Source organism: Microcaecilia unicolor, chromosome 1, assembly GCF_901765095.1.
Source record: "Microcaecilia unicolor chromosome 1, aMicUni1.1, whole genome shotgun sequence".
NCBI lineage: Eukaryota > Metazoa > Chordata > Amphibia > Gymnophiona > Siphonopidae > Microcaecilia > Microcaecilia unicolor.
The window spans coordinates 99,443,872-99,457,072 of NC_044031.1; the positions used below are offsets into that span (position 1 = coordinate 99,443,872).

Genomic DNA, 13,201 nt, shown 5'->3' on the forward strand with positions numbered 1-13,201 from the left:
ACAGCTCCTTGTGACTCTGGGCAAGTCACTTAACCCTCCATTGCCCCTGGTACAAAATAAGTACCTGAATATATGTAAACCGCTTTGAATGTAGTTGCAAAAACCTCAGAAAGGCGGTATATCAAGTCCCATTTCCCTTTCCCTATGAAAAAACTAAAGATAATTAAGAGATCTAGAACAAGGCTGAAAATAATAGACAAGAGAGCCAAGAAAGAAAAGAGTTTCTTCATAGAACAAGTAGTAGAAGTAGGAAACAGCCTGTTAATTTAGGTATCAGAACTGTAGAGTGCAAATGGAATCACAGCAGATACTTGTGGTGTAGAACAGGTGAAGTTGCATCAGGTGAGACAAGTTGAGTTTTTACCTGCTATCAAAATCTGCATTTTTCTTTTTATTTGAACCCCAAGCCTAAAATGTATCAAGCTGTAGACTACTCTCTGCTAATGGAATAGGTAACAATTTTCATGATAATGCTAAAGGAAAGAGTGTGTGTGAGTGTGTGAGTGAGTGTGTGTGTGTGAAGAGTTTTTAAAAATGCACCAATTGAGAAATTCCCCAATTTTGAGGAAGATTGCTTTAGAATCCTAAAAAGCTAGTTACACATAATAGTTTATATACCGCGCCACCCAACAGCTCAACTAAACTTATTAGAATCCAAGTTAATGCTGAAAGAATTGAACTGATTTTGCTGAAAGGGAATTGTTCACATTTGAGTTCTTAAGCAAATCTTGCTTTTTTTTTTTTTAATTCCAGCTTTCCAACTTTAACATTTCTTCTACGTTTTGAAAGCTCAACAGGGTAGCCAATATTCAGAGAAACACAAATAAATCAGCCTATTGGTGCCCTTATATGGTAGTGGGCTGTTTGAATAACTTGCGGACTATAAGGTTTACTTAAAAGACTGCAGCCTTGTGAGATATCTCCACATTCCAGGACACCAACCTTTGCTTTTTCAATGACGTTTGCAAACTCTCCAGTCCACAGGAAGCAGTATTGGGGAGTTAACAACAGGAAACAGTCTCCACTGTTTAACGAAGAAGCCCTTGGCTCAACTAATCTGGTTTGAACATGTCTTCTTCCTAAGGAAAAAGTGGGAAACCCTAAATGGTAAGAAATTAAATATAGCAGAAGCACAACAACCATTTCCTACTTGTTTTAAATAAGTGATTGATTGGTCACACAATTGCAGTAACAAATGCTACTAAATTTGCTTCATTTCCACACCCCACTGAGCAATAATAATTTAAAATAAGCAGCAATACTTTGACACAATATATTGTGCAAAATATTTTAACAAAAGGTAGTCACGGACAAATGGAGAGCAATTCTATCACTAGGCATCTCTATTTAGGTGCCCCAATGCCACATGGAGAGCACCTATCTGGGTGCCCAGATGCTGTTATAGCATACTATGTCAGCATCAGCATGCATATATCTAGACAAGCCAATTCATGCCACATCTATGACAGGAGCAAATGGATGCACCTAAAAGAGGAGTTACATGCTTAACAGTATTCTATAAGTGCCCTGTGCAGCTATTAGACACACCTATGGCCTGCCCATGCACCTCCGCCGTGAACTCCTCCCCCTGCATGTATGCACTAAAAGCCAGTGCTTCTCAACCCAGTCCTTGAGGCACACCTGGACCCATCAGGTTTTCTACTATATTTGTGGAATATCTAGACACCAAACAAAACCGACTGTCACGCCAGGTATTTATATATATTTATATATATATATATATATATATATATAGAGAGAGAGAGAGAGAGAAAGTTTTGAGAGAAAAGGACATTTCTCTGGCTAAGCAAACATTATTTTGCTCTGTGCTTTGGTGATTTAAAGAGTGGGGATAAAAGATACAGTTTGAATTTTAAAAAGCTAACTTTATTAATTAGTTTCCGTAGCGTAAAACCCTTTCTCTCATAGTTTTAAACTTGAACTTTCTACCAGAGGTAGAAACTTAACTGTCACAGCTTACGACATTAATGGATAGCCTCTCAAAGGCACAGCAGGGCCTAGTTCAGTCTTCATATCCACCCACTCACCCTCCCTAACTCCCGCCCACCATTAGCACCTCTCTTCATTTTTAGTCTTAATTTATAGTCAATTATTCTAATTAGGATAAGAGAGGAGTTTTCATTACAGAGTTTTAATTACATTTCATTACTTTCTGAGAAGCAAACACTAAATAAATCACACAATATACCATATAATCTTGTGCTGCACATTAGTCTAATATCCCTAGTACCTTAACAAGTTTTAATTAAACAACTCAATAATACTAAGATGCAGACAGCAGTGAGGGAGGTGCTATCCAGTCTTTTGATTTGAGTGTAACATGTATGATTATCTCCCAGTTGGCAAGAGGTTATATGTGTGTACTCGATACAAAGAGCTCCTAGCTCTCAGAGAACGAGTCCATTCTCTTGAGGCTAGAGTAGCAGACTTGTAAAAGCTGAGGGAGACACAGGTTCATAGAGGAGACCTACAGGGCTGTTGTAGAGAAGTGCTATCTCCAGTCTGACAGCCCCTGTGCTGCCTTGGAGGAGGGAGACCTCCTAAAAAAAAAAAAGCATCATCCTGGTAAAGTAGTAAATGATCCTGTAGCCAGGACCTGCTCACCACAGGATGCAATATCCTTTCGCACCAAGAATGTGTCTCCAACAGCTTCTGCCCAGTAGCGAAGGGACAGATGTTGTAGTTGGTGATTCAATCATTAGGCATGTAGATAGCTGAGTGGCTGATGGACATGAGGATTGCCTGGTTATCTGTCTGCCTGGTGTGAAGGTGGCAGACCCCACACTTCACTTAGATAGGATTTTAGATAGTGCTGGTGAGATGTCTTGTTACAATGTGGGTACTAATGACACAGGAAAAATGTGGGAGGGAAGTTCAGGAGGCCAAATTTAGGCTCCTAAGTAGAAAGCTAAAATCCAGATCATCTAGGGTAGCATTTTTGGAAATGCTCCCCATTCCACACTCAGGACCCAAGAGGCAGGCAGAACTCCTAAGTCTCAATGCGTGATGATGGTGCAGGGATGAGGGATTTAGATTTGTTAGCAACTGGGCAACATTCTGGGAAAAAAGGGAACCTATTCTGAAAGGATGGACTCCATCTTAACCGCGATGGAACCAGGCTGCTGGCACTAACATTCAAAAAGGAGACAGAGCAGATTTTAAACTAAAATGGGGGGGGGGGGGGGGGTTGAGGGCTAACAGTTGCCCAGGAGTGCATGGTTCAGTCTGGAGTATCCATTACCTCATCCTTCACATGAACCCCCAACCTCCTCTCTCTTAATCCTCCTACCTTCCACCCCCCCCCCCCACAACCCCCCCTCCCCCCCCCCCCCCCCCACTTTTTCTTTTTTGTAAAATTCCATGTTCAGTAGTGGGCTCGGCCATGCTATCAGAGACCTCAATCAAAATACTGAAGGCAGTCTTTAAGGCTCTGGAGGGGATTACCAGTTAACAGCAGCGTCCTCTAAAGATGCCAATGCAGTAAAACCACTCAGTGCAAATTTTGGGATAGTTCTTTTCTATCGTTACCTTTTAGTCACAGTCATACCTTTAATTTGCAGGAGCATTAGTTTCTTGTATGGCACAGCACTGTTGTTGGAACTCTGTTCAGTGAGGTTTACACTCCGTAAACTAACACTGCTAAAATTCTCTTTGCTTGCTAGTCCAGCAAGTGCAACCTCCGAGAAATTAGAGTTTTTGGAAACTGCAAAACAAGAACAAAAATAAATAAATAAGTAAATAAATAAATAAAAATAATCATAAAACAGCAGCTTATAAAAACCTTTCATCTTGTGAGTGTGTAGACATTTTCTGCACATTTCTTAGGGCACGTTTTCAATTTTCATGTGTGTGTGCGCTTTTCATACCGAAAAACAAAAAAAAAATACAAGTAGGTGGAAGCTGGACTGAACTACAGAACTTGCTGAAAGTTAAATGTACAAAATGCACCCACTGTTCATGTTAGAACATCCAGAGTAAGAAAACATAACATTAGTGATTAGAACAACAACAAATGAAGATTTTTTTTAAAATTTAAATTGAAGTTTACAATGTTCTTAAAATGCCAGACAACAGACAGCCGAACTAATGGACTTTGGATGCTCAGGGGTCCTTTTACTAAGCCATTGTAAAAAGTGGCCTGTGGTAGTGTAGGTGCGTGTATTGGGCATGTGCTGGGCCAGTTTTTACCGCATCTACAAAAAATGTTTTTTTTTTTGGGACAGGAAAAGGGCCTGTGGTAAAAATGAAACCAGCGCGCACCCAAAACCGGCCTGAGCCCTTAATGCCACCCCACTGATCTAGCGGTAAAGGCTCGCACGCAGTGACCGCTTGGTGCGCGTACCAAGTGCTGATTACCACCGGAACCAGCATGCGTAGGAGGAAATAAATAAATAATTCATCCAGGCATTATGGGCGCATGCCAAATCTGAAATTACCCCCTCTTATGTCACATTGGCCAGCTGGCCTAGAATAAGGATGGGAACATCCATGTTCACCAGTTATGGTGATTGGGTGGGGGGAGGAGGTAGAGATTTCTACTTTGGGGTAGCTACCCCTAGGCTATTGCCTGCAATGTCAGTTGGGAAGTTTGCCCCAACCTGTCAGCCAAGGACCGGCAATACTATGACTGTGGAGAATGGGAGATTGTAAAGGAGGTGAACACATTCAAGATACTTGCAAAAAAAAAAATGCCAATTATGACTGAGTCGGAAGCTTAAAGGAGTAGAAGAAAGCTCCTAGGCCAACTTGATAATAAAATGGACTGGATCATGTTATCCTTCTGTGATTTTGTGTGTGTGTGTGTTGGATGGGATGTGGATAGAGTAGATCAGGACAAAGAGGAGTTGTCTAAATATAAATGAAACGGACAGATGAAAAAGATAGACTTTTAGATTTAGTGAACAAGAAATTGAATGAAGAGAACAGAACGATCATTTCTGTGGAAGAAAATCTCCAGAAAACTACACGACCCACTAGAGATATGGAAATGTTTTTCTGAAAATTATTCTCCTCTTAGGTACAGTATCATAGATAGCCTGTAAAATCAGGGATCTAGAAAGCACAAAAGCTACCAGGAATAGTCGTCCCTGCAAAATCCTACTCACACTTTTCAGCTTTCAAGCGCTTGGATTCCATAAATGCAATGTTTAGTCGCTGTTCTGTGTATTCCTGAAGAATGTCATCCCTTGCCGCCAGCATTTTAAGGGGGTTCTTGGAAGACTGCACGTTGCGGGTGGGTCGCACGGCACGCTTGTGCTCAGCCACAGCAGAGGTTAACCTAATGAGCAAAACACGGGTTTTAGAGATTTTGCGGAGCTCACAATACATCACAGGCTTTGTTCACTGGGACAATGAGCTTTCAAATGCAAAAATCAAAAGCAGGGAGGCATTTGCCAGGACAAGGGAATTAGCTGCCCTAGGCAAACCTTCCTCTTTGAGCCACCTTAAATTAACTCTCAGACTTTCGCCCCCTCCAGTTGAAAATTTGATAATTAAACTGAACAATGATCATCCCATTATTTCTACCGACAAATGAAGATGCCAAAATGCATAATTAAACATCAACTATTAAGCTATGTTTCATATGTACACACAATGAGAGTTATTTTAAACTAGCCGTTAAGTCCGTTAAAACGGGCGAGATTTCCAGCATCCCTCCTCGCCGCCGCTCCCTCCCCCCTCCGTGCTGGCCCCCTGCACTGACCTGACAGCGCCTCTCACCTCCGTGTGAAAGCGCTGCAGGCAGCAGCAGATCGCTCTGCTGCTGCCTGCAGCGCTTCCACACGGAGGTGAGAGGCGCTGTCAGGTCAGTGCAGGGGGCCCGATACTGAGGGGGGTGGGAGTGGCGGCGGTTGTGCGCGATGTTCGTTTCCAGGCTCCAGCGGCAGCGTCCGACTCCGTTTCCCTCTCTGTTCCGCCCTCTAACGTCATCACGTCTTGACGTGAGGGCGGGACAGAGAGGGAAGTCTCTACTGCGCATTTGCAGGTGAGTCGGTCACTTGCCATTTATATGTTTGATAAGAGGTAGGCAAAGATATATAAACTATTATGCCAATGATAAGTTTTGCACCAATATAAAGTATCTTCAATATGACATCTCACTACCTTCTCACTACGCTCTAAATCTCTGAAGATGTCTGAAGATAAAGTAGGATATCTGTTTTAACATCCCTTGATCATTTGATAGTGTAGGCAGTCTGAAAATCAACATTGCAACCTAACCCAGAATGGTTTTGCAGGAGAACAGACAGGAAGGTAGCTCACAATTTTCTACACAAACAAGGCTTCAGTTGCTGATGTTTGTATGTTCTAACAGTTCCTTGTGTACAAATTGTTTAGGGAGAAATGAAGGTAGAAATAGTTAAATGTCTATCCTTTTGTGTAGTATTATTACCAGGTGAAATCACATAGGTATTTTGCTGGCAGCAGCCTCTCTCAGCTGCCTCACCCCATCCTTGCAGGGTGGGCATGTGCAGAAGTGCAGTTAAGCCATGGATAATTGCCCACTTTGGAAAAGGAAGGAAAAACAAACAGATCTGCTTCAGAAAAAAAAAAGATACTCATGGGAGACGCTGCTGCTCACCTCGGCGTGCCAGAGTCAAAAATGGCATCAAAGTCATCATCCATTTCAAAGGACAACAAGGTGGTGGGGTAACCTGCGGGTGGGTAAAACCTGGTGAAGGTTTCCTCATCGTCTGGCTTCATCACCTCTTTCACAGATCTACCCGTGACTGTCAGAAGGGTGTCTTGAATTCCAGCTGCAGATTACAAGCAGAACACTGCCACTTTTTAACATTTCAGCAACATCTGGCTGTACACTGCTTTAAAAATGTGGAAAACAAAGACAGTCCCTGCTCCAAACAGTCTGCATACAAGACAAGTAATTCTCTACTACCTAAGACTTTTTCAACACACACACAGGGGACAATTCTCAAACTGTCTGCACTGGGATGAAAGACCACATGTACTATTTATGTGCAGGCACTGAACCAGCTCTTAGAAGTGTATGCACGTGTTTATTTGAAACTTGCCACAGGCACAGCAACCATTCAACCTGCTTCATCTACCACCAGTAAAATATGAGCAAAGATTGGGAAATATTGCCATACATGCCTCTGGAAGGGCCCCTGCTCAATGTGGTTAAACACATACACGGTGTGGACCATGCAGGCATGTAGCCACTTCAAGGGAGGACAGTTTGCAGAGAAGTGATTAACGTAGGTAAAAGCACTGAAGGTCGTCCTCCTCAGAGCTTGTGTTTTTACTAGACAGTTCTGCAGTCACTCTATCAGACTTTCTCCCAACAATGCAGGAATGCAACTGATGTTTTATATGGCTATTTGGGCAAGTTAACTTCACTCTCTGCGATTAACTAGCTCACTCCACTATGACCCGGATTCAAGAAGTGCTGCTTCGAAAGCCTGTCACCAATGGATTAAGTTGGCCTAATAAAAAAATAAAATGATACGGCCCACAAATTTGCTGACTTTTGTTTCTCATTTTTCACTGAAGCTGAACACTATGGACTGTGGAGCAACTCTGACAATGCAGCTACATTACACACGTATAATGGTACAAAGCAGCTGTACGTAATTCAATTGGAAAAATAACCCAATTTTAAGTCATCAAATGTGGACATGAATACAATTCCTCTTCTAGACTTTGGCTACTGTTTAAACTATAAATCCACAAATCTGAAGACTACAAGTATAACAGCTGACTCCCAGTTGTGTGGCTTTCCTCACTTTCCCTAAAGCCAAGATTGAAAAAGAAGAAATTTCCATTTTTTCACACCTACTTGGCTCTCCTGTTTAGTATTTGTTATTTCTGAGGAGAGAGATGCTCAAGTCTTCCTTGTTAACAGTGTAAAAACTTCAGTGCTTCAGGTAACCTAAGCATTTTGCTCAATAACAGGTCATAGCTTTAAAGTACTCTACTCATATTTGCCATCCCACATGAATGATGAAGCGACAGTTGCAGATGAATCGAAATTAAATTATTTTTTAAAAGTCAAACTTCTAAATCAGGGATGGGCAATTTCCATCCTCAAGTGTCACAAGGTCTGTCATGTTTTCATGATATCCAAAATGAATATACATGAGATAAATCTGCATGCGCTACCTTCATTGTATGCAAATCTCTTATGCATATTCATTGTGGATATTCTGAACAAGGACCTACCTGTGGCACTCGATGACCGGAGTTGCCTATCCCTGTTCTAAACTCTGCTAATGCAACAGCAGAAGAGAGGGTCAAAGTCCACACAACAATAAGAATACAAAAAAGCACCAAGGGCCGTTCAAACATGGGATAGTCAAGAGTCCTTTAGTAGACCCAACACAGGTCGTGTTTCGGCATCAAGCGCCTGCGTCAGGGTCAATAAAATCAGTCTATTTAAAATAATCAGCTAAAAGCCCATACAGTCAGCAAACCGAAGCTGATTAAATGTATGTCAACAGAGAGCAAAAGTGCATCAAGGCACACTGGTATCCTCAAATTGGCGCCAATTTTGCTCTCCGTTGGTGTACAGATGGGACATGGGCATGTCTCTCATGTATATATCTTACAGCAGGGGTTTTCAACCCAGTCCGGTTTTCAGGATAACCACAATCAATATGCATGAGTTAGATTTACCCACAATGGAGGTAGTATGCTTGATAATCTCTCTCATGCATATTTATTAGGGGGATCCTGAAAATCTGACTGCCTAGGTGTGCCCCGAGGACCGGGTTGAGAACCCCTGTCTTATAGAATACTGTAAGTTACAGGTGTTGCATGTTGCACTTAGATTTCTGGGTGCCCAGTTGCCATTATAGAATCGGCGCTCCGTAGGGGGGATGGGGAGGGGGAGACTGTCCTGAAGAAACCACGGGCATTCTCATGACTTAGTGGAGCATGGAGTGGATGGGGGGTGGGGGAGGGGGATAATAAATAACAACATAAAAGTTTGGTTGTACATGAATATGTTTTGAGGAACAATGATAGCAAGATTAAGGCTGGGGCGAATGTACAGGTGGTATGTACTTCATGGTTTTGTAACTCAGATAACATTTGCCCCTGTGACTGTAACAGTGGGAAACTTGTGTTTATTTTGTGTATGCTGGAAGTTAAAAGTAAAAGAAAAATTTAAAGAGAAAAAAAAAAAAAAAGAATAGGCACTCCCTACACAGCATTGGTGTGGTTAACAGGGAACGTCAAGTTATAGAATTGCCCTCCAAGTGTTTACAACCGCCAACCTCCTGCACTCAGAATGTGCTGTGTGACATTCAGGGCTCTGCATGGTAAAGGAGACAGAAAGGGAGGGGGGAACTTTTTAAAACAAACAAACAAACAAACCTCTACTATGCAGCCTTCCCAAGAATGATTCCAGACTATCCAGTTTTTTATCAGATTCCAAATGCATATCTGGCCTGGCTTCAATATCTTTAAAAAAAAGAAAAAGAAAAACGATTACAAATTACAATGAAAAAAAAAATCTAACTTCATAAAGCTTTTCACCTTGCTGGTTACCTACCTTCTAGAGGTTTTGAAATTGGTGTGCTGCTCTTGATTTTATAAGAAAGAGGTGATGCTACAGGTGTTATGGCTCCAGGCAATGCCAGCCCTGAAAGATAAAGGTAGTGGTCTTAGTCAAGGTGAAACTATGAAAATGTGACTTTCAACGTTGAACATTCAAACTTTAAAAGTTCAAGAATGGCAAGTGATGAAATATTAAACTGGATCTTTTATCAATGTAATTTAATATACACAAAGATATATATTAAAAAAAGGTCACCACTATAATCCTTGTTCATACATTTTTTTTTTGGGGGGGGGGGAGCCAAAACAGTGTAATAGCTGAGTTGACAAAGGGGGGAGGAAAGTGAAAGGGAGATGCTGAATGAAGGGTGAAGACGACATACTGGAAAGGGAAAGAGGGAGGGAGGAGATGCTAGATTGGGGGGGGGGGGAGAATTAGTAAACTAGGGAATACGAGGATAGAGAAATGGAGAGGGAAAATAGAAAACTTAAGTATATGCAGTAAAAATAAGGAGACTGAAGACCAGGTAATAACAAGGCATGAAATCTGAGTGGATAGTGAAGTAGAAAAAAAACGGAAGGGTAGGAAGTGAAGACAGAAGGCAAGAAAGGAAATGGCAAATGGACAAAAGATTATAGAGAGATTTAAGAGAAGACAGAGGAAAGCAGAAATCAGAGAGACTCATTCTAACACAATTAGGGGCCAACACAATTAGCCCCCAATGCAGGCTTACCCACTACCGCTGGCCCAACACGGCCGCCAGCGGTAGTCCTGGGTCGAGCGCATGCCATTTCCCTGGGAAAAAAACCCTGGAAATGGTTAGCGAGGCAGTAATCGTGCATTGCCGTGCACTGCCCAGTTACCACTGGGTTACCGCCAGAAGCCCTTACTGCCATCCTCAATGGGTAGCGGTAAGGGTTCCCTGCCACATAGCCATTTTGTTTTGGGGACTTTTTACCCGCTGAGGTAAGAAGGGCTCTGGCATGCAGCCCCCCTTTTCCTGCAGCTTGATAAAAGGACCCCTAAGAGCAAGGTAGAAAAAATTCTCTTTAATTTAGTGAATGGAATATATAAGGTTTTGAAATTTCCATCTACTATCTTTACATTTTGCGAGAGATTAAAAATTCATCAATGTTTCTATTTTGCTGGTGTTGTACCAAATACAGAATCTGGCTTCTTGGGGTTGCTTAAATTTTTTATATTTTGTATGTGATTTGTCCCCCGCTTAGACTTTTAAAGATATAGCGGGTTATTTGTTCGGTGAAGGTTTTTCCATGCTGAGCATGTGTGACTGAGGCTAGGTGTTCTGTTGGCATTAAATGTCTGGGTAGGGATTGGTAATCTTGCTTGTTTAGTTTTCCAAATAGGTATTGATGTTCTTGAGCCCACTACACCAATTATTGTTCTGCCTTTTCCTAGGTAGGGACTTTATTGTGCGATTCCTGGTTGATTTGCTCTACAGCTTCTAAGTGACTTTTGTAGGGTTTTATATTACCTCACAATATGCCCTGGTACTGGAGAAGCTTTCTACTGCTTTTACTGAGATAACACCAACATCAGATTTTTTTTAGGGTATGGCGAGTTCTCTGAGGAAATGTCCTAGTTATGATCTGCATTCTTTATTGGTGGAATGGCCACGGGGATTTCTGAGGATGTAAAATATATACATTAACAGCATGACAGCCCAGTGAATAATGTCAGGGGTTAGTATTTTTTTTTGTTACAGACTATATAATTTTATTTTTTCTTATAGTTTTTATATTTTGCAAGATGGTTTCAGTTTATTATTGTTTTATTGTGGGGGGAAAAGATGGAATATTTAAAAAAAAATTATTATTACTACTGCTCATTGAGTAGATATCTGAGGTGTTTGGTGGGGATTGTTTAATATAGATTAGGAGGGAGATCGATTTTATCCTATCCCAGTTTGCTGGGATAGAAGATATAGCTCTGGTTTTATTATCTTGTGGCTTTGATGACCTTATGAAATCCTGGGTATCAGGAAAGTTATTTTGATCAGTAAATGGCATGGAAATCAGTTTAATTTGATTGACTGTCAGTTAGTGAATGTTTATATTCACTGTTATTACTGGGAAGGATAAATTGAGGGTGTCCTTTCCTCTCAGAACTGAATATGCAACCAGATTTAGCTATCTCATTTGTTAAATCAACTCAGGTCTACATAGGTTATTTTAATGCTAGATCTGTAAGAAATAAATATGATTTAATTAAGGATCTTATTCAGTTTAAAGGTTTTGATTTGGTATTTGTAATGGAAGCCTGGGTTTGGTAATTTAGCATGTCCAACAAATTATGAAATTTATTACTAGAAGTGATAAGAACGATGGAGGTATTTCAGTCATATAGGGCTGGATTCTATATATGGTGACTGAAAATTCTATGTGGGAAAAAATACATCTAGGCGTATTCTGTGAGTATACCTAAATGTATAGAATAGGCTTAAATTTCCAACATGTTAGACAGAATAATGCAGCGCGCCTCTCCACGGGACTTAATATAGTCACGGCCACTTATGCCACGCTTTACTTGGCATAGATCCCGATACCTAAATTAGGAGCAGAGTGGGTGTATTCTATAACAACGAGCATAGATTTTAGAAATGCCCGTGCCTCGCCCCCTTTTCAACTGTACGACATAGAATTTAGGCGCAGCATGTTACAGAATACTTTTAGCGAGTTGTGCAGGTAAATCAATGCCAATTAGTGCTAATTGCTTGTTAACAACCAATTAACAGCACTTAGTGAACCAATTAAGTTACGCGCATTGTTACAGAATACACTTCAATTTCCGCTGAAAATTAAGGCACCATATATAGAATCCCAGGGATATCGCTCAACTTTATTCATTGAAATCACTGACTCCTTTACGAATAAATATCTAGAGGGGATTTTCCTAAAAGTTAAGACGTCATCATCTACCCCTGGCTCTGATTTTGTAATCATTTATCGACCTCCTGGATTGTGAGTTGATGTTACCTATGTGTGTTCATTTATACTTCAGGCGAGCACATCGGCTAGCTCCACATGTATAGTAGGTGATATTAATGTACATTTAGAGGATGATTGTCTTTTTTATGCTTTTTTCTTACAGTATATGAACTTGATTTGAAGATATTGAATAATGGTACTTTGCATGTTGCAGGACATGTTAGATGCAATTACTGAAATCAAAACCTTGGTTGAAACAGCTGAAAAAAAATCTTGGAGGGCTTTTCCAGTCATTTGGTCAAACCATTTGTTGCACAAATTTATTATCCCTTTTACTATCTCTGAAATGAGAACTACGTTTAGAGGTAAGATATTAACCAGGAGAAAATAGATCCCAGATGTTTCTGGGATAAGGTCATTTTATAACTAGAAATTTTCACCTGTTCCTTCTCCTGATTTAGCAGTGACTAACTGGAATGATTCAGTTCAAGTTGGTCTTGATGAGAGAGCTGCAGTTCAGGAATGGAATATTCCTAGATCTGGGATTGACCTGTGACATACGCAAGAACTGGTGTCTTTGAAAAAATCTTGCAAGTAATTGCAGAGAATTTGGTCAAATATACATCAGGAGCAAGTTAGGGAGAATTAGAGCAGGCAGATTAAGGTTCTTAAGGATTTGGTAAGAACTGAAATACTAAGGGGTCCTTTTACT

At 40.8% G+C, this 13,201-nt stretch overlaps 1 protein-coding gene across 3 annotated transcripts in view; it reads right to left on the reverse strand.

Moving 5' to 3' along the window:
- The window catches only part of SVIL (supervillin), a 492,709-nt gene that overhangs the window by 84,593 nt on the left and 394,915 nt on the right, over positions 1-13,201 (reverse strand). For all 3 annotated transcript variants that reach the window (XM_030199261.1, XM_030199260.1, XM_030199262.1), the window contains 6 exons: positions 9,536-9,625; positions 9,358-9,444; positions 6,605-6,779; positions 5,127-5,299; positions 3,569-3,724; positions 943-1,079 (listed from right to left, as the gene is read on the reverse strand). In XM_030199261.1, the coding sequence (XP_030055121.1) occupies positions 943-1,079; positions 3,569-3,724; positions 5,127-5,299; positions 6,605-6,779; positions 9,358-9,444; positions 9,536-9,625 (818 nt within the window). The remainder of the gene's footprint in view (positions 1-942; positions 1,080-3,568; positions 3,725-5,126; positions 5,300-6,604; positions 6,780-9,357; positions 9,445-9,535; positions 9,626-13,201) is intronic.